At 45.9% G+C, this 22,061-nt stretch overlaps 1 protein-coding gene across 2 annotated transcripts in view; it reads left to right on the forward strand.

Annotated features, from left to right (window-relative positions):
* Positions 1-22,061, forward strand: part of cadm3 (cell adhesion molecule 3) — a 113,702-nt gene that overhangs the window by 70,092 nt on the left and 21,549 nt on the right. For both annotated transcript variants that reach the window (XM_056293486.1, XM_056293487.1), the window contains exons 4-5: positions 15,350-15,502; positions 19,008-19,145. In XM_056293486.1, the coding sequence (XP_056149461.1) occupies positions 15,350-15,502; positions 19,008-19,145 (291 nt within the window). The remainder of the gene's footprint in view (positions 1-15,349; positions 15,503-19,007; positions 19,146-22,061) is intronic.

Below are 22,061 nucleotides of genomic sequence, written 5' to 3' on the forward strand. Positions count from 1 at the left end.
CACTGTCACTCTGAGCTCACTCTTCGCAATCGCGGGAAATCTCCAACATGATATGAAATAGACCCATAGATATGAAGCCAAAATTTTTAAGATACTGATAACCTGTCTATTAACTCGATTACCATTGGTCCAATGGTAATCAAGCTGGCGCTGGCTAAAACCTCTTGGGGGCGCCAAAAATTCCTCTATGCAAGAAAAAACTTGCTGATGTGGGTAATGACCTTCTGCAGGACTGGGTCTTTAAGTGTTTCGTCTTTTACTTCTGTGAAAGTCATTGCTTTGGGTGTGGTGTGTTGTGCCATGAAGTTCACATACTCTTCCGAAAAGTATTCTGAATGTGATTCTTCTCTGCTCTTGTGTTTCCACTTGTCTGCACTGGAACAGGGTAATGGGATATGTAGTCTGCAGGGTTCTTCGCTCCTTTTCTGTATTCTACCCTGAAGTTGTAGGGCTGTAGTCTCAGTCCCATTTTTCGATCCTGGAGGATGGTTTCAGTCTTAGGTTGTTCCAGATCACCTCGAGTGCCTTGTGGTCTGTGACAAGGGTGAAAGGGTTGCCATATCTTTGTATGGGTTGCCATACAGTTGGAAGTGTTCACAACTCCAAACACTGGCCAGTGCTTCTCTCTCTGTTTACTAGTGTCTTTCCACATCACTGAGGGCACGACTGGTGTAGGATATAGTGCATCTCTCCCCTTATTCCTTTTGGTAGAGAATGGCACCAAGGCTGACAGGGCTGGCATCCATGACAAGTTCTGTGTCTTTGCTAGGGTCAAAATATGACATTACCGTGTTGCTGGTCAGGCTTTCTTTGATGGTCTGTATATGTACAACATTACAGCAACGACCACGGATGACTAGACTTGCTAGCCCTTGGCTAATGGGTCGGACTCTTTAGTCAACTAGTTAACATAGTCACCTGTGGTGCGGGAGACCCGGGTTTGCATCCCAGCTGCGGCGCATCCCAGCTGCGGCGCTTCCCAGCTGCCCCCTGAATTCGCTACATCGGTGTCAGAAGTGGGACGGTGAGACGTGAGCCCATCAGAAGCGCGTGCGCCAAGTGGCGTGAGGGAACTGGTATGCTGAAGTGCGGGGGCGCGCTTCCCGAAGGAGGAGGGTAGTGTAACGACCACGGATGACTAGACTCACCAGCCCTTTGCTAACGGGTCGGACCCTTTAGTCGACTGGTTATCATATGAGCACTTTCCCTACCGTTAAGTGTTTCTTTTAACAAAGTTTTATATTATATATATATTAAGATAGATGTAGAAAAAAAAACTTTGTTACATAGCAGTACAAGTCTAAATATATAGTGACTGTAATAGATAGTTGTGTTGTGGGATGATATAACCTGCTGAACATTTGGCAGGGTATATCATCCCACAACAGAAGCATCATGACCAAGGCACAGACCCCCTCAACGCAGACAAACACCACCAACTGCAACTGCCATGCTAAGGCATCGTGCCCTCTTGAAGGAAAATGCCAGACAGAGGGAGTCATCTACCAGGCATCAGTGACATGAGAAGACAACTGAAAAGTGGACACTTACATTGGACTAACAGAGGGCCCTTTTAAAATTAGGTTTAACGCCCATATGAGTAGCTTCAGGAATGAGCATTCAAGAAATGCAATGGCCTTAAGCTGCCACATTTGATTATTGGTTGACAAGAATATTAGTTACTTTATTTCATGGAAAATGCTCACAAAGAGCAATGCATATTAAATTAACAGCAAAAGATGTAAGCTATGCTTGGCAGAGAAATATTCTATTATTTGCAAGCCTGATACGTCCACCATGAACAGTAGAAATGAATTGGCCACCAGCTGTAGACACAGGAAAAAAATATCTGCTTTGCAATTACAAGTAAACCAGTGTCTTTATTACCCCTCCCCCATTAGATGATACACATGTGACATTTATTAGATTTTATATTTTTGTATTTTAACTGCCTGCTCTTCCAGCTGTGCTCCAGCACCACTCCACTATATGATATACGTAAAGTACCCCATTGGATGTTATCTTGTTATATTTTAAATGTATGCTTTTTCAACAGTGCCCCCAGCCCTTTATAGTGGTGCTTGAAAGTTTGTGAACCCTTTAGCATTTTCTATATTTCTGCATAAATATGACCTAAACCATCAGATTTTCACATAAGTCCTAAAAGTAGATACAGAGAACCCATTTAAACAAATGATGTTATACTTGGTCATTTATTTATTGAGGAAAATGATCCAATTTTACATATCTGTGAGTGGCAAAGTATGTGAACCTTTAGGATTAGCAGCTAATTTGAAGGTGAAATTAGAGTCAGGTGTTTTCAGTCAATGGGATGACAATCAGGTGTGAGTGGGCGCACTGTTTTATTTAAAGAACAGGGATCTATCAAAGTCTGATTTTCACAACACATGTTTGTGGAAGTGTGTATCATGGCAAGAACAAAGGAGATTTCTGAGGACCTCAGAAAAAGTGTTGTTGATGCTCATCAGGCTGGAAAACGTTACAAAACCATCTCTAAAGAGTTTGGACTCCACCAATCCACAGTCAGACAGATTGTGTACAAATGGAGGAAATTCAATACCATTGTTACCCTCCCCAGGAGTGGTCGATCATCAAAGAGCACTCCAAGAGCGAGGCGTGTAATAGTCGGCCACGTCACAAAGGAACCTATGGTAACTTCTAAGCAACTAAAAGCCTCTCTCACATCGGCTAATGTTAATGTTCATGAGTCCACCATCAGGAGAACACTGAACAACAATGGTGTGCGTGGCAGGGTTGCATGGAGAAAGCCACTGCTCTCCAAAAAGAACATTGCTGCCCATCTGCAGTTTTCTAAAGATCATGTGGACAAGCCAGAAGGCTATTGGAAAAATGTTTCGTGGACAGATGAGACCAAATTAGAACTTTCGGGTTTAAATGAGAAGAGTTATGTTTGGAGAAAGGAAAACGTTGCATTCCAGCGTAAGAACCTTATCCTATCTGTGAAACGTGGTAGTAGTATCATGGTTTGGACCTTTTTTGCTGCATCTGGGCCAGGACGGCTTGCCATTGTTGATGAAACAATGAATGCTGAATTATACCAGTGAATTCTTAAAGAAAATGTCAGGACATCTGTCCGTGAACTGAATCTCAAGAGAACGTGGGTCATGCAGCAAGACAACAACCCCAAGCACACAAGTCGTTCTACCAAAGAATGGTTAAAGAAGAATAAAGTTAATGTTTTGGAATGGCCAAGTCAGAGTCCTGACCTTAATCCAATCGAAATGTTGTGGAAAGACCTGAAACGAGCAGTTCATGTGAGGAAACCCACCAACATCCCAGAGTTGAAGCTGTTCTGTACGGAGGAATGGGCTAAAATTCCTCCAAGCCGATGTGCAGGACTGATCAACAGTTACCAGAAACGTTTAGTTGCAGTTATTGCTGCACAGGGGGTCACACCAGTTACTGAAAGCAAAGGTTCACATACTTTTGCCACTCACAGATATTGGATCATTTTCCTCAATAAATAAATGACCAAGTATAATATTTTTTGTCTCATTTGTTTAATTGGGTTCTCTTTATCGATTTTTAGGACTTGTGTGAAAATCTGGTGATGTTTTAGGTCATATTTATGCAAAAATATAGAAAATTCTAAAGGGTTCACAAACTTTGAAGCATCACTGTAAGTCCTTGCTTTTTCAAAACAAGCCCCAACCCCTTCCCCATTGGTTGTGATGTTATTTTTCAAATGTTTTCTATCCTCCTATTGGTTGCTGTGCATCGTAACTACCTTAACCCATTGGTTGTAATTTTTCAAATGTTTTTTTATCCTCCCATTGGTTTGCTGTGCACCGTAACCAGGGGCGTGACGTGGGGCAACGTAGTATTTATTGGCTGTGTTTTTTCTTTGTTGCTTAACCACATTGGCAGCTGATGAGTGTGTAACGCACGAAACAAGCTTGTGCTGCTATTTATTAAACTTTTTTCCTACATCTATCTTGATATTCCGCTCCTCATTTGTTTAGCACTTTTATCAACACCATTGATGGTTCCCGAAAATAACAGCTATATATATATATATATATAAGGTTAATTACTTCAAATTAATCGCAAAAATTAACACATTAAAAAAATGACAACGCAGCTGGATTTTGTTTACTTCCTGTAGTGGCTTTGCGAGGCTGTTTCACAGGCATATTGGGGGATTTGGTTGTGTATGGTGCTAATACAGTCTCATGTCAGTTCGTAACTTGAGTGAAAGCTGTCTTTTCCCCCTACTCTGCTCCTTGCTGGACTGTTACAGTGCATAACCTTCATCTCACAGCAGTAGGTTTTATTTATTCCCAGCCCTCACCCACTCATGGAGAATATTAGATATTCTTCCATGCTGTGCCGTGGGGTGCATATGGAGTTCTGTGATGAACAGGTGCCAGTGAACGTCGTGAATTCACAACACTTTAAATTCAGCTGGCACTTGAACATGGAACACGTTTTTGTTGTTAATTATCATTTGTATTAGTGCATACAAGAAATTATTGCCCTCTAATCTGGTATCTTAATTTCAATGGCCTTGATGGTTTAGAAATTCAACTGGCACTTTAACACACAGGCCTGGGTTTTGTTATTATTTCTGTTAGTGCATATAAGAAATATGCCTTTCAAGCTGACAGTCAACTCTGATGGCATTGATGGTTTTATTGGAAATCTGTAGTTCACAGGAGAATCTGTGTTCAAAGTTAAAAGGATGCTGTTAAACAATAGCATTTGAATTTAAATAGTCTTCCTTTGTATTGATTCTACATTCACTCCTTGATTTTACATTTAAATATCCATTATTACAAGCTTCAGTTTTAAGAAGAAAAAAAGTGAACAATTGATTAATTACAATTAATCACAGTAAATCGTGCAATTAATTGTTTTTTTTTAAATCTATTGACAGCCCTTTATATAGAAATCTCCCTCTCACCCTTTTTTTGGTGGTGTGTGTCTTCCTCAAGCTCGGGTCCTCTACCAGAGGCCTGGGAGTTTGAGGGTTCTGCACAGTATCTTAGCTGTTCCGAGGACTGCACTGCTCTGGACAAAGACCTCAGATGTTGTTCCTGGAATCTGCTGGAGCCAGTCTCCCAGTTAGGGGGGGGTCACAGCTCCTAGTGCTCCTATTACCACTGGGACTACTGTGGATTTCACCTTCCACACCCGATCTAGTTCTTGGGCTGAGGGAAGAACTAGATCTCTAACTTCTCATGCTCTTGCTTCCTGATGTTGCCGTCACTCGGAATTTCTACATCTATATATATATATATATATATATATATATATATATATATATGGGGGGGCGTGGGGATGGAGGGGTGGCTAAGGAAGGTGAGGATAGGGAGTGACATTTAGTCTCCCCAGGCTGTGCACCACAGAGCGCAAGGAAAAGAGAGAAATAGGGAGGGGGAGAGAGAAGAGAGGAGAGGAGGGTGGAGGCAGAGACAGCTGGAGGGACACAGTAGAAGAAAAGTATGAAAAGAAGCAAAGGATGGGAGCGGGAGGGAAGATGTAATGGGGAGAAAGAGAGAGAGACAGAGAGACAGAGAGACAGAGAGAATGGAAGGGAAAACATGAAAAGAAGGGGAGGGAGCAGACGGCAGTCAAAAGCACAGCAGACTATTTACTTAAAAGGGAAGCGAATTACAAGAGGGAGAGGAGGAGGCGGAGGAGGAGGAGAGAGGGAGCGGAGGGGGTGAAACAGAAGGAAAATTGGGAGTGCAGAGAGATAGACTCAAGTCTGCATTGCAGTGGTGCTGGAATAAAAAAAGAAAGGAGAGAATGTGACACAGGCATAAAGAGAGAGAGAGGGGAAGAGACAAACATACAGAGAGATAGTGGAATGAAATGAAAGTCAATACACTCATAGCTGTTGTTGTTCTCTGGGGGGGACACACACCGTCACAGCAACAATAGAATTTGCTTCACTTCCTTGTTCGGCAACGATCGGGAGCGAGGAGGTTGTCGGTCAAAGCTACAGGCTCATTGCATTACAAACACCCCTTAAAAGCTACTTAAATCTACTATTACAAACACTACGAAAAGCTGCTATTATAAAAAATAGAAAAATTTGATCCATCTGGGTTGTTTTATATTTATGTCAAAGTCGGACTACGTCGTAAACCGGAGAAGTGTCGTAACACCCTTTTCATTTAAAAAAAAAAAAGGGCGAAAGTTTTCCATCCACACTATAATTTTTCTATTCGATTTTTATGTTTTTACTCTTTAATAGCTTTATTTCTTTTTTGATCTCATTCTGCATTTCTCATTTAATGTAATTTTTATGCTTTATGTAACGCACTTTGAATTGGCATTGTGTGTGAAATGTGCCATACAAAAAAACTTGCCTTGCCTTGCCTGGCAGTTACAGATCGTTTTCAAAAAGTTCGCCATCCACTTTTTTCCCCAATTGTATCCGGCCGATTACCCCACTCTTCCGAGCTGTCCTGGTCGCTGCTCCACCCCCTCTGCTGATCCTGGGAGGGCTGCAGACTACCTCCTCTGATACATGTGGAGTTGCCAGCCAGTTCTTTTCACCTGACAGTGAGGCGTTTCGCCAGGGGGATGTAGCACGTGGGAGGATCACGCTATTCGCCCCCAGTTCCCCCTCGCCCCACAAACAGGAACCTCAACCGACCAGAGGAGGCGCTAGTGCAGTGGCCAGGACACATACCCACATCTGACTTCCCACCCGCAGACACAGCCAACTGTCTGTAGGGACGCCCAACCAAGCCGGAGGTAACGCAGGGATTCGGACCGGTGATGCTTGTGTTGGTAGGCAACGAAATGGGCTACTGTGACACCAGGATGCGCCTTGGCCATCCACATTGAAATGCAAAAGCAACAGAAGAAAAAAAAACTGCTGGAGTCTTCTCTGATGGGCATGTACAGACCGCTTGAACGGCACGGCGGCGCAGTGGTTAGCGCTGTCGCCTCACAGCAAGAAGGTCCTGGGGTTGTCCAACTTTGGGGTCATCCCAGGTCGTCCTCTGTGTGGAGTTTGCATGTTGTCCGCGTGTCTGCGGTGGGTTTTCTGCAGGTGCTCCAGTTTCCTCCACTATCAAAAAGACATGCATGTTAGGGTTAATACTCCTGTCTGTGCCCCTGACCGAGGCATGGCAAGATGAACCAGAGTTGGTCCCCGCCCCGGGTGCTGCACGGCGGCTGCCCACTGCTACTAGCTACACACCTAAGATGGGTAAATGCAGAGCTTAATTTCCCTACGGGGATCATTAAAGTTTATCAATATCAAATCGAACCGACAGACTCTCACCGATAACATGATAATCATAAGGCAGCATCTTACGAAAAGGTCCATATGTCCCGTCCGTACGACAACGCCAGACCTGCATTTTCAGGTTCAGCCAATTTGGAGATCGTTTTTCAAAACCATATGTTTTCAGTGGTCGAAAATATCATCTTGGTGTGGATGGAAGGCCAGAACGAGGGGAGAAAAATATGCATTTGCAAGTTTATTCAAGTTAGTGTGGACATGACGTCGGTATCCTCCATTTGAAAAAAAAATCAGCGCACAAACACGCGTCCTCCCTCCGCACAATTTAGTACAGTGATGAGTCTCAGCGGGGATTTCAAATTATGGCAGGTTTCACGTACTGCAGTTAAAATCCCTCTTAACTTGTTGAATTATTTCTTGAAAGAAAAACAAACCTCCAAAAACATCCCCAGAGCACTTCTAACATTTATTGTTTCTTTGCATGTCTGCATTCCGCAGGTGAAATAAACGTGGAAATGTCAGACCTGACAAGGAGATTTTCAGCTCTGCTCCGACATGAGCGAATCTCCGATCGCACGGCGTGAAAACACAGGATATTAAAACGCAAGTGACAGTATCCCGTCATGTCTGCATGTCATGTAAAAAGAGATCTAAAGAACGAGTTACAGGGAGAGCGAAAATTAGTTAAGATGGTTCGGATGGAAAAATATCTGTTGTCTTTGCACTCATGAAATGTTTGAAAACATGCCTCTGCCCCACAGACCACGATGAACACCCCCCCCCCAAAAAAAACCCAGAACAAAAAACAGGATATTAATGAATATCCAGTCATAGTGGAATGTTGCATTTTAAAAAATGGTAGTGCTTTACAATGAGATACTTTATAAATATTTTATAAGTGGTTAGTAATTACTTCATTGGCGTCCGGGTGGCGTGGCGGTCTATTCCGTTGCCTGCCAACATGGGGATCGCTGGCTCGAATCCCCGTGTTACCTCCGGCTTGGTCGGGCGTCCCTACAGGCACAATTGGCTGTGTCTGCGGGTGGGTAGCCGGATGTGGGTATGTGTCCTGGTCGCTGCACTAGTGCCTCCTCTGGTCGGTTCGAGCGCCTGTTTGGGGGGAGGGGGAACTGGGGGGAATAGCGTGATCCTCCCACGCCCCCCTGGTGAAACTCCTCACTCACTGTCAGGCGAAACGAAGTGACTGCCGACTCCACATGTATTGGAGGAGGCATGTGGTACTCTGCAGAGTGGGGTAATTGACCGGATAAAAAAGGGGGGGGATTACTATATTAATGATCAAAAAGCTCTTTTATGTGTTATAAATCGGGGAGGGTCTCCATAGACGTTCTCTAAGAAACGATATCTACTAACCACTACCTAACCCTAACCCTAAAGTTAACCTTAACCTGAAACTTAACTACTACTTAACCTTAACCCTTTACTGTAACATTGCTTTAGAAAAGTGCTGTATAAATAAAGTTATTATTATTATTACCTAACCCCTAACCTTAACCCTAAACTTAACCGCTACCTAAACTTAACCCTAAACTTAACCATTACCTAACCTTAACCCTAAACTTAACCCTAAACCTAAACTTAACCCTAAACTTAACCATTACCTAAACTTAATCCTAAACTTAACCATTACCTGAACTTAACCTTGACCCTAATTCTAACCCTAAACTTAACCATTACCTAATATCAATCCTGAACTTAACCATTAGGCTGTCAAAATTGGCCAAAGATGATGTTTGATTATTAAAAAACACACATAGGTTTGAGCCATTCGAATATATTCTTGCGCATTATGTTCATAAGAGGACAAACCAATACAACAAGAGACTTATATAGGTATATTTATTTCAACATGACCATGTCTCTTCAGATCTACATACCTACGCATTACAAAATAAATAAATAAAATGTCCTATACAGTAGAACTTCATTTAAAGACAATAGACCTCTCTCTCTCTCTCTCTCTCTCTCTCTCTCTCTCTCTCTCTCTCTCTCTCTCTCTCTCTCTCTCTCTCTCGCTCTCTCTCGCTCTCTGCACTGTGGTTGGTACTAGAGGGAGAAGTGAGAACGCGCTGTCTGTCGGAGCGAGGTGAATGTTCGTAATTGATGTGTTCATTCGATAGCCTAATTCTTATACAGATTAGGTAATATTCATACTGGTTTAAATGAACAGTTTGATAGTACTTTTCCGTCTTTGCTGCACCCAAATGACCACGGCCTCTCTTGCGAGATGTGCCCTCAGGTTACTAATGGTGGAATGGTAAGCTAACTGTAGTTTACAAAGCTTCCATGCGACTTTATCTCGAGGTTCCACAGTTTTCCTGAGCAAAATCTGAAGTATTTCGAAACGGGGCTTTTTAGATTGTTAGAATCGAAAATCACTCTACGGCCAAGTTGGGACCTGAACTCTGCCATCTTTACCACATGGTTGCTGTTAAATTATTCGCTCGTTTCAGCTTGACCTTAATTTCCTTTTTAACCAATGAAAGTGATGTTGCGTGACTCCTGTCCGTCATGCAGCGTATTCAGTAAAGTGGCCAAGGCTCTCGCGAGAATTCACAATGTACAACCCGCAGTAGTGCTGGGTTTTCCCCCCGACAAACGAAGATTAATTTTCACACTCAGAATATATTTTTTCTTTTTACAATTTGGTTATATATTCAAATTTGGAATCGTCATTGACAGCCCTATTAACCAGTACCCAACCTTAACCCTAAAACTGACCACTACCACTTAGCCACGGAAACTGTTGGTGTCTTCATTCGTACGTCACTCGCTGATTTTGTGAATCTCTAGTCCTCGATTTGACTGGTAAATTGCGAGTTTTGCCTTCCGGCTCAGCTTCCTCTTCACCACAACGGTCCTGTACAACGTCCGAATTACTGCTGATGCTGCACCAATCCGCCTGTCAATCTCCTGCTCCATCCTACCCTTGCTTGTGCACAAGACCCCGAGATACTTGAACTCCTTCACTTGAGGCAACAACTCATCCACAACCCGGAGTGAGCAATCCACCATTTTCCAGTAGAGAACCATGGCCTCAGACATGGAGATGCTGACTCTCATCTAGGCCATTTCACACTCAGCTGCAAACCGCCCCAGTGCGTGTAGGAGGTCGCGTTCTGATGAAGCCAACAGAACGACATCATCTGCGAAGAGCAGAGATGCAGTTCTGAGGTTCCCAAAGTGGACGCACTCCTCACCTTGCCTGCGCCTTGAGATCCAGTCCATGAATATCACAAACAGAATTAGAGACACAAGGACAATCTGGGTGTCCGACATCCACCGAAAACATGTTTGACTTTGTGCCGAGAATACAGACCATCTCACTCGATGGTCAAGTGGTTTCCGAGAGAATGTCTAAGGGGACTCGCTCATTTGATAAAATGTGGGCTCCAAACCTGGCAACCCAAAAAGAGGTTTTACAAATTTGTTATAACATCTTATTACTGATATATAACTCATTAATAAATGAGTTATTAACCTTTAATGCAGCAAACGCTTTATAAAGTAGGCCTTATTGTAAAGTGGTACCAAAGAGCATGAGAGACAAACAGAAAGGGAGAGTGAGATACAACGAGAACAGTGAGAAGGAGGACCGGGTGGGTGAAACGGACCAGGGTTCCATGTTTATCAAGCTTCCTGGAGTCGGCGTGCTGATTCCTGATCATTTTCACTCCCTCAGATGATGAGAGAGGACATGATCAAGGGAGGGTCGCGGTCACTGAACTCAGATCAGCCATTGGAAAGGCCGGATAATTAGGGAGCTGGTGAAAATATTCGGAGACAGATGGCGGGTTACAGGTGGCGTGTGTAGGTGAGAGAGTGAGATGGTTTGAGAGGGAGTGAGAGAGATAAGGAGGTAGGGGGAGGGAGAGGATTAGGAGAGAGTCAGAGAAAGGAGGGGTGCAAAGACAGGAAGGATTGCAAAAAAAAAAAGAGACAAGAGATGGATGTGGCCGAAAAAGAGAGATGCAGAGGAATAGCTAGGTTGATGGAGAGAATGAAAGTATGGAGGAAGAGAGATAGAGAGAGAGGCTGCAGAATCAGTCAGTAAAGGAAAGGGAATAGAGACAAAGGATGGGCAAATTAGAGGGGGAAGACAGTCAGACCGAAGAAGAAATGGGTGAAAAAACCTTAAAAAGGAAAGAAAGTACTGTATAATGTAAGCAGTTGTGTGTGTGTGCGTGTGAGTGTGTGCGCGCGCAAGTGTGTTGCGACAGAATTATGAATTCCCCCCTCCCGAGCCTTAGGGGTTGAAGGAGCATGAGAGAAATAGAGGGAGGACTAGGAGGCACAGGAAGAGGAGGCTGAAATAACTGGTGTGACCAGCTCCACTGTTGAATCTTCAGGGAGTATTGAGTCTCAGGTCGAGCCACAGAGCAGGAACATTTTCTGGCCAAACACGCATGCACACATGCACACGCACAAATGCACACATAGATAAACAATTGTAAGTAACACAAATGCACAAACTCGCCTGCGTGCACACACACACACACACACACACACACATATTGAGCACACAAACAGGGTTATACATGCATAATTCACCCATGCACACACAAACATACTGTAGAAACACACACACACACACTCACATAAACAGCATACAGACAGAATAAAACGCACAACACACAGATGCGCTCACTCAAGAAACATGACTGTCCCTGTGCACACTCACTTAATGAATGTGCACATCCTCCCTCCCCTAGTCGCCACATTCATCATTGAGATCAGCAAGACTGGGCACCCTCCAAAGATCACACAGGAACGCCTCAAACTCCCACCACTTGCAACACATGCGTGTGCACGCACACACACATTCACACATATACTAGTCTCTCCCCAACACAAATTGCACACTCACTCCACTAATTTAGTTTCTATCAGTGCAAAGCACAACTCATTGCCTGTGCACAGCGCTTTTACAGAACACATGAGCAGCAGTGACCTGTTGGCTCTTTGTGTTCCGTGTCAGGCTAGCTAAACTGTGCTTCTCAGGCTAGCTAGACTGTGCATTCTCAGGCTAGCTAAACTGCGTCTCAGGCTAGCTAAACTGTGTGTCTCAGGCTACCTACACAGTGCGTTTCATACTAGCTAAACTGCGTCTCAGGCTAGCTAAACTGCGTCTCAGGCTAGCTAAACTGTGTGTCTCAGGTTAGCTAAACTGTGCATCTCAGGTTAGCTAAACTGCGTCTCAAGCTAGCTAAACTGCATCTCAGGCTAGCTAAACTGTGCGTCTCAGGCTACCTACACAGTGCGTTTCATACTAGCTAAACTGCGTCTCAGGCTAGCTAAACTGTGCGTCTCAGGCTAGCTAAACTGTGCGTCTCAGGCTAGCTACACAGTGCCAGCCGCTTTCTCTGTTTTCAGGACCCCCCAGATCAATACCCCCCGTAACTAGATATCGCATTGCGTTTAAAGATCCATTGTACCTCCGCTGGCGAACAATATTCATTGTGATGGGGGGGGGTTAAAAAAAGGTTTAGGAGAGATGAAAACAAGGAGGAAAAGGGAGAGAAAGGGGGGCGGGGAAGAGAGAGGAAAGAGAATCAAGGAGACCGATCGTTTTTGTGCTGGGACCAGGGGGCATGTGGCTGTAGTCGATGAACGTGCACATGCACACATGCACACACACAGAGGAGCTCATGAAGACAGATATACTGACCTTGCTTAGTGATAAAGCGTGAAGATAAAGTAGTGTTGAGTAAAACACTGGAAAATACCAAGAGAAATAGAGAGTAGCGAGAGGAGGCAGGCAGACAGAAAGAAAAAAAAAAGATTGGCTACCAACACAGGGCTCGCCGGTTCGAATCCCCGTGTTACCTCCAGCTTGGTCGGGCGTCCCTACAGACACAATTGGCCGTGTCTGCAGATGGGAAGCCGAATGTGGCTGTGTCCTGGTTGCTGCACTAGCGCCTCCTCTGTTCGGTCGGGGCACCTGTTCGGGGGGAGGGGGAATAGCGTGATCCTCCCACGCGCTACGTCCCCTCGGCGAAACGCCTCGCTGTCAGGTGTAAAGAAGCGGCTGGTGACGCTACGTGTATCAGAGGAGGCATGTGGTAGTCTGCAGCCCTCCCCAGATCGGCAGAGGGGGTGGAGCAGCGACCGGGACAGCTTGGAAGAGTGGGGTAATTGGCCAGGTGCAATTGAGGAGAAAAGATGGGAGGGGGGAGGGGGGGTAAATAAATAAAGACTGGGGGACAGACAGAAAAACTGAGATTAGATACACAGGAAGATGTGGGGCCAGAAATACGTACATGGACAGCAAGAGACTGGCATATAGAGACATGCAGACAGGCTGATAGACAGACGGAAGGAATAGAGATAGACAACTAGGGGGAGAGAGAAGATAGAGCACATAAGAAGAAGATAGAGACACAGTTACATGATGACACGAGACAGGCCAACACATCCCTCCTACTACAGCATTCACAAAGGCAGCGAGACATCAAGAGACATGGGTGGACAGCGAGGCAAAAAATAAAACAGTCTGGGGGAAAAAAAGATATTATGGAGATAGATGCAGATAGTGAAACAGACTGACAGAATGAAAGACAAGAGAGATGGAGACAGGTAGAAACAGGAAGACCATGTGAAATGCAGAGAGCCAGAGAGACGGGTAGAGAGACGGAAGGACCGTCGGACAGACAGACAGTGGCAGTAACAAACGAAGAAGCAGAGACAGATAAACAGACAGAGAGGGGAGACAGACAGACAGGCACAGACAGAGAAGTAGACAAACAGGCAGATACAGAGACAGACAGAGCAAAAGGCAGACAGTCAGACACGTTGATGGACAGTTGGAGACGGACATGCACAGAGAGAGAGAGAGGAAGAGACAGATAGAGAGGAAGAGAGAGATGGAGAGGAAGAGAGCGAGAGGAAGCGAGATGGAGAGGAAGAGGGAGCAAGAGGAAGAGAGAGAGAGAGGAAGAGACAGATAGAGAGGAAGAGGGTGATGGATAGAGAGACAGAGCAATTACACCGCAAGGCACAGTAGAGGTCATCACTATCACGGAAATGAACCGTTGTTTCGTAGCATTTCATCATCATCATCATCATCATATCCGGCTTCCTCTCTCTCGCTCTCTGTCTCGCTCTCTCTCTTTCTTCCTCTTCTTTTTTCCTTCCGTGTCTTTTCTTACTGTCTCTTTTCATGGCTGTATTTCTTTTTAGTGACAAAGCCATTTATGTCGCCCCCCCCCCCCGCCCGCTCTACCCTCCTACCATCTTCCTCACCTCCTCCATCTCCCTCTGATCTCTCCCGTCTCTTTTGATTCTCCTTGCAACACCCACCACCGCTACACCCCCCCCACCTAACTGTTGTCTGTTGCTTTCTGTCGTCAACTGCTTTTTTTAAAACGGTTAAACTGTTCTGTTTATTTGTTCGCCCCCACCTATTCCTCCATCCCCGTCTCTCCGCTCTCACCGCTCACTCTCAATTTGCTCCCCTTGCATTCTCTCTCTCTCTCTCTCTCTCTCTCTCTCTCTCTCTCTCTCTCTCTCTCTCTCTCTCTCTCTCTCTCTCTCTCTCTCTCTCTCTTTTTTATTTTGTCTCTCGCATCTCTTTTTTTCCTCTCACATCCACGCACCCTTTCTCATCTCCATTCCCCCGCCACCGTTCTCCTCCCAACTGTCTTACATCATTTCTCTCCAAATGCCCCTCCTACTCTTGTCTCCCCCCCCTTGCTCTCTCTTTCTCTCCTCTTTTATTTCTGTTTGTATTCCTCACACTACTTAAATTCTTCATCTGCTCCTTTCCTCGTTCTCTTTTGTTCTCATTGCATTGGTTTCTTCCTCCGTCACCCCCCCCAACTCATGACCATCCCTTTGCTGTTTACCCCACCTAACTCCTCTTCCTCTCCTCTCTCTCTCACCTCCTTACTCCACTCTTCCTCCTTTCCCCATTATCTCCTCTCCCCTCTTCCCCCCCTTTCTTTCCCCTCTGCTTCTCTCTCGCAACCCCCATACACAACCGTTTCCTCTCAACACCTCCCTGTCCTAACCTGAATCCTCCCATCTCCTCCTCTCTTCCCTCTCTCACACACCTCTCTTCTCTTCTCCTCCCCCCACCCCTAGCGCTCAGGGATAATCGTATCCAGCTGAATCGTTCTACGCCGACGGAGCTCACCATCACCATCTCCGAAGTGCAGCTGTCCGACGAGGGCGAGTACACCTGCTCCATATTCACCATGCCTGTCCGCACCGCCCGGGCCACTGTCACCGTCCTAGGTGGGTCTGCAAGCAAGCACACACACACACACACACACACCTACATAGAGGGTAGTGGGGGTTTTTGTGTGTCTTTAAGCAAGGTGTGTGTGTGTGTGGGGGGGATGGTACGCAGGGCCTTTTGTCAAATTAACCATGGCCTTATGAGGGCCCTCCATCTAACTGTGCTTAAACAGTGTCAGTTCTAAGAAAGGCCTTGAAATGTCTCAAGTTCTTTTCTCTCAGGACATTGAATGTCTTTACTGAAGTGAAATTAATCACATTGAGTCTCATGTGGTCAGATGGTAAAAATCATCCTGATACAGGTGGCGGGAGTTCAGTCAAGAAATTCTTTCTGAATCGTGAACTAGGTGGCCCCAGCCATGTTATCAAGTCAAGTCCATTTTTATTTGTAAGGTCCATTATCACAAATTTGCCTCAGGGGGCTTCACAGCAACACAACATCCTGTCCTTAGACCCTCGCATCAGATAAGGAACAACTCCCTAAAATAACCCTTTAACTTGGAGAAAAGCTAAGAGGAAACCTCGGAGAGCAACAGAGGAGGGATCTCTCTTCCAAAATGGACAGATGTGCAATGGATGTTGTCCAAAGGAGTTGAATCAAGTGCAACTGGACTTGGTATATATCCGTGAAGACGTTTTGCCTCTCATCCAAGAGGCTTCCTCAGTTCCTCAGTTCCGCAGACCAAGCTAGTCTGGACTAGCTTGGTCTAGTCAGAAAGGCACGAACTGACGAAGCCTCTTGGATGAGAGGCAAAACGTCTTCAGGGATATATACCAAGTCCAGTTGCACTTGATTCAACTCCTTTGGATAACCATGACCTGGATGAATGAGAACATTCACAGACAATGGATGTTGTGTTTACACAATTTACAGAATACAACATTGAAAGAGGATAACACAATTGTTATTATTATTATTTTTAAATTTCCCCCTTTTTTTCTCTCCAATTGCGCTCGGCCAATTACCCCACTCTTCTGAGCTGTCCCAGTCACTGCTCCACCCCCTCTCCCGATCCAGGGAGGACTGCAGACTACCACATGTCTCCTCCGATACATGTGGAATCGCCAGCCACTTCTTTTCACCTGACAGTGAGGACTTTCACCAGGGAGATGTAGCGCGTGGGAAGATCACGCTATTCCCCCCAGTTCCCCCTCCCCCCCAAACAGGCACCCGGCCAACCAGAGGAGGCGCTAGTGCAGCAACCAGGACACATGCCCGCATCTGGCTCCCCACCCACAGACACCGCCAATTGTGTCTGTAGGGACACACGACCAAACTGGAGGCAACAAAGGGATTCGATCCGGTGATCCCCGTGTTGGTAGGCAATGGAGTAGACTGGCACGCTACCTGGACGCCCTGGGATAACAGAATTATACTAATGGAATTATATGAAATATGATGAATGTGATGAAGAGGATGCCAAGCAGTGTCCAGATGCTGCCGGAAGAACCCAGCACCCGAGCCAGGCGACCAGCATCACCATGTAGACAAAAACAAAACAAAACACATCAGCCATGTGTTAACTACACCAATCAGTATCGCCCCTGTTTAAGGGTGGGCTACCTAACTGGAGAAAACCAGACGATGCCCTTTGCTTGTTTTGTTGCTGCTCATTTACCACCAGCCCCTCCTGCCGCCTGTTTGGATCTGCTTCTCTGTGCTGACGGGGCAGATCTCGCTGCGTTATTGATAATATTAGTGCACATGAGGTTCATGCTCTGTGATTGGACTGGCAGCCTGTCCAGGGTGTCTCCCCGCCTGCCACCCAATGACTGCTGGGATAAGCTCCAGCATCCCCGCGACCCCAGTTGGGATAAGCGGCTTGGATAATGGATGGATGGATGGATGAGGTTCATTCTGTACATACAAGCAGATCCCTTTTTCACCAAAGCTGAAAAGCGTTACAAACTAAAAGTCATATATTTCCATCCTAACACAAAAAACGTCTTCTTTCAAACACACAGGCTGGCTTGTTTTTATTTTCAAGTGAATTTCCCTTGCACAGTTGGTCTTTTTCAATTAATTCTGAGAGGCAGTAAAATTCAAAAACTCATAAATGTGTCAAGACAACCTGTGGAGAATAAAAGTCATCAGAGACCCCAAGTGGTTAAGAACATTAATATGGTTAGGTTAATCACACCATAACAAAAAGTTCACAAATCTTTCGATGAAGCCCTTGCTGTACCCGTCCACTGTCAGTCTGGATGAGCGCTAGAGCAGCCCTCACTGATAATGTAATTCTAGCATGTAACCGAGCACGCGCACGCGCACGTGTGTGTGTGTGTGTGTGTGTGTGTGTGTGTGTGTGTGTTAATGTAAGAAACGAGGTGAGGGTGTTGGGGGAATGGTTAAAGCACGACTTTAATTCAAATTGACCTGTGACTGCCTTCTTGTCCCCCCAATTTTGCTGTTGGGGTTTCAAGTCTTTTTTTTTTCCTGCACTGTAACTGACAGCTGTGACACTATTCCATGTGATAAATATTTCATGGCGCCTGACAGAGAGCCAGTCCATTAAATATGAATGGTAAGATGTCCAAAACACATACGCGCCAATGGGAAAATAAGGCAAGAATACAAGGATTTCAATGCAAGATTCAAGATGCGGGAGTTGCTTTTGTTTTGACATGCAGAAGTGACTGACAGACAGGCGAGCAATCACACACAAACAGACACACACACACACACACACACACACATTTACACATGCATACACACACAAACGCAACATACACAAAGAGATAAATGCACACTAACATGCATGACCATATAGCATGATCAGTAGGAGGTATTTGTGTCTGTGTGTGTGTGATGGTGTGTTTAAGTGTATGTCTCTCTTTGTGTGTATGTTTTGTGCTACGGTTAAAACCTGGTCCTGCTGTGCCCTCCTGCTCTGTGGCCCACACTACGCAGAAAATAATTCATACTGCTCCTTTCTTTCTTTTTAATAGATTTCCATTGTACAGGAGAGGTCGCGTTGGTGCTTCCCAAGCCAGTTTTATATGTACAATATTATCCCCTCATTAATATTTAATGCTGCTTTACTGCCAAGGACCTTCTGCACACAGGGTTATACATCAAATAGTGCTACATTAAAAATTGACCACATTTTCTTTTTGTGATCTGATCTAGTGGGTGGTTTCTTTGTAATTTTGTGCAAGTGTTTTGGTCTGTCCGTTGATCTATCTTATCTATCTTTGCTGTGTCTACATAGCTGTTAATTCACCTTTCTTTTCATCTCTCTCTCGCTTTCTATCGGTCTGTCTGTCTATCTGACTGTCTGAATATTGATTTTTAAATCTCTCAATCTTTCTATGTGTCGTGCCCTCACTCGTCCCTCCATGCCCCATTCTTCCCTGGACTTTCCTCTGATTTCCTAACTTTTTCACTTTCCCCATATCCCCATATCCCCCCCCCCCCCCTCTCTCTCTCTCTCTCTGTGTCCATCTGTCCCTTCTCTCTGTCCATCTGTCTCTCCTGTCTGTCCTATGCGTCTCTCTCCAGGTGTTCCAGGCAAACCACAGATCACAGGCTACGAGGACGCAGTACAGGAGGGGGGCAAAGTCACCCTGACCTGCACCAGCATGGGCAGTAAACCTCCTGCTAAGCTGCACTGGTACAGGGGGGTCCAGGAGCTGAAAGGTGAGACCAAGGGAGTGTGTGTGTGTGTGTGTGTGTGTGTGTGTGTGTGTGTGTGTTTAGTGATCAGAATATGTATTTGACTGGGACGCTAATGCTGCACTCTCATTGGCTGTCTGTGTATGGGGGGGGGGGTTTGTTGTGTTGTGTGTAAGCATGTGTTTGTGCACCACCTGTGATAGAAACTGGAAATGCTGCTCTGTGTGTGTCTCTCTTAGTGTGTGTACATATGCATATCACGGTTGTCTGTATCTGTGTTACTGTGCGGTGTCGGCAGACGTGTGTGTGTGTGTGTGTGTGTGTGTGTGTGTGTGTGTGTGCATGCACGCGTGCGTGCGTGTGTGAGTGTGTGTGTGTGCCGGGTCATGCTGTGTGTGTTATGTGTCCTTGTCACTTTGCCTGCTGCTTCTCTGTGGCTTGAACCTGTGTCTACCCAAGTGTGTCTGCATGCGTGAGAACACACACTGTGTGTGTGTGTGTGTGTGTGCATGCGTGCGTGCGTGCAGGCATGCGTTTGTGCTTGCAAAAGGTTGCGTTAGTTTGCTTCTCCTTCTTCCTTTGTATGACTCAATTCAGTTGTGTTTATCTATAAATTGTCCTCCATTTTCTCTCGCCATACATCTCTTCATACAGTTCCTTATTCTGTGCGTGTGTGTTGTTGCATTTGCGAGGGCACACACCTGCACCTTTATGTGTGTGTGTGTATATATACACACGTGTGCTTATGTGTTTGTGTGGGTGTGACTTACACTTGAAAGCTGCAATAAATCTGCAACTGACACACCACAGAGGGGTGGTGCAGGGGAGCCCCAGAGAGAGAAGGAGGGACAGAGAGAGAGAGAGTGAGAATGAGTGAGAGAGGGGAACAGAGAGAGAGAGAGAGGGATAGGGAGAGAGTGAGCGAGTGAGAAAGGGACAGAGAGGGAGGGAGAGAGAGAGGGATAGGGAGAGAGTGAGCGAGTGAGAAAGGGACAGAGAGGGAGGGAGAGAGAGGGGAACAGAGAGAGAGAGAGGGATAGGGAGAGAGTGAGTGAGCGAGAAAGGGACAGAGAGGGGGGGAACAGAGAGAGAGGGACAGGGAGAGAGTGAGTGAGAAAGGGACAGAGAGAGAGCGAGCGAGAGAGTGAGTGAGAGGGGAACAGAGAGAGAGGGAGCAAGTGAGAAAGGGACAGAGAGAGGGAGGGGGGTGACAGAGAGAGAGAGGGAGTGAGTGAGTGAGTGAGTGAGTGAGTGAGTGAGTGAGTGAGTGAGTGAGTGAGTGAGTGAGTGAGTGAGTGAGTGAGTGAGTGAGTGAGTGAGAAAGGGACAGAGAGAGAGAGCGAGAGAGAGGAAACAAGTAGAGGAGATGGAATAATGTGAGCACAGGCTGCCTAGCCTTTTTGTCGCAGGTAAACGTCAACACACAGTCTTGGTTGGGTCTCGGGTTGACGGGGTGGTGGTTGTTGTCTGTGAGCACGGGGAGGATTACCGGGCTGCAGAATGTGCAGCACAGGTGAGAGGCTTCATAGCTGCTGCTGCTGCTGCTGCTGCTGCTGCTGCTGCTGCTGCTGCTGCTGCTGCTGCTGCTGCTGCTGCTGCTGCTGCTGCTGCTGAGCGTCTTCCAGCATTCACAGTTCATTCCCTTTTAACGATTCGAAACTCTTACGAACAGGACTATTAGAAACCAGCATGAATCACGATTTTAATATCGGGCAAGTAAAAAGAGCCAGGGTAGATTATATCTTATATCTTGTATCTTGTATCTTGGGATGTTAACAGTATTTTTGGCCTGGCTGTTGGGCGTTGGAGATGGAGCCGAAGGGAGAGCGAAGCACAGGACTTGGAGTTATGGCCAAAGTGCCACACTTTTGAGGCATTTAAGAGTTTCAATTTTTCTTTTTAAAATATTTTCCCCCCTTTTTCTCCCCAATTGTATCCGGCCAATTACCCCACTCTTCTAAGCCATCCCAGTCGCTGTTCCACCCCTTCTGCCGATCCGGGGAGGCTGCAGACTACCACATGCCTCCTGCTATACATGTGGAGTCGCCAGCCACTTCTTTTCACCTGACAGTGAGAAGTTTCACCAGGGGGAGGTAGCGCGTGGGAGGATCACACTATTCCCCCCAATTCCCCCCCCCCCGAACAGGCGCCCCGACCGACCAGAGGAGGCGCTAGTGCAGCGACCAGGACACATACCCACATCTGGCATACCACCCGCAGACACGGCCAATTGTGTCTGTAGGGACGACTGACCAAGCCGGAGGTAACATGGGGATTCGAACCGGCGATCCCCTTGTTGTTAGGCAACGGAATAGACTGCTATGCTACTCGGGCGCCCCGAGTTTTAATTTTTCTGAAATGAATAAAAAATGCAACAAATTTCAGACCAAAGCAGACTAATACAAAACGTCTCTGGGTTTCGGCTTGGAGAACCAAGATACACACGAGGCTGAGCTGCTGAAACTTGGAGACAAATGGTGTTAATTTACAAGTCAGGTGTCGTCCTCTCTGACAGATACAACACGAATGACAAGACAACATGACCCTTCATGACACTAGTTACTTTCTGACATTTCATTCATTCATTCAGTCATTCAGTCAATCATCAGTTCATCCATTGTTTAACACGGAGTTAATCCCTCACATGCACACTGCTGATACTTTGTTATCAGGAGTACCTCAAGTGCACTCACACACGCACACATGCCGGGTGATGTGTGGGGTCGTTAGAGGCGTTGTGGTTGTGTGGCCTGGCTGGGCAGCACACTGGTGAACTGTGCACCTTTGTCATGGCTGCGAGGTCACAGGTCCTCTGACCGTGGGGATGTTGTGTTTGCACGTATGGCTCCCATGCAGTAACAGAGCTTGGCCCTGGGTAGTGGAACATCAGATTTAGTCAGGAGCTGTAAAGAAGTAGCACACTTGTTTTCTGTGTGCGTC

This window comes from Lampris incognitus, chromosome 14 (assembly GCF_029633865.1).
Source record: "Lampris incognitus isolate fLamInc1 chromosome 14, fLamInc1.hap2, whole genome shotgun sequence".
NCBI classification, from domain to species: domain Eukaryota; kingdom Metazoa; phylum Chordata; class Actinopteri; order Lampriformes; family Lampridae; genus Lampris; species Lampris incognitus.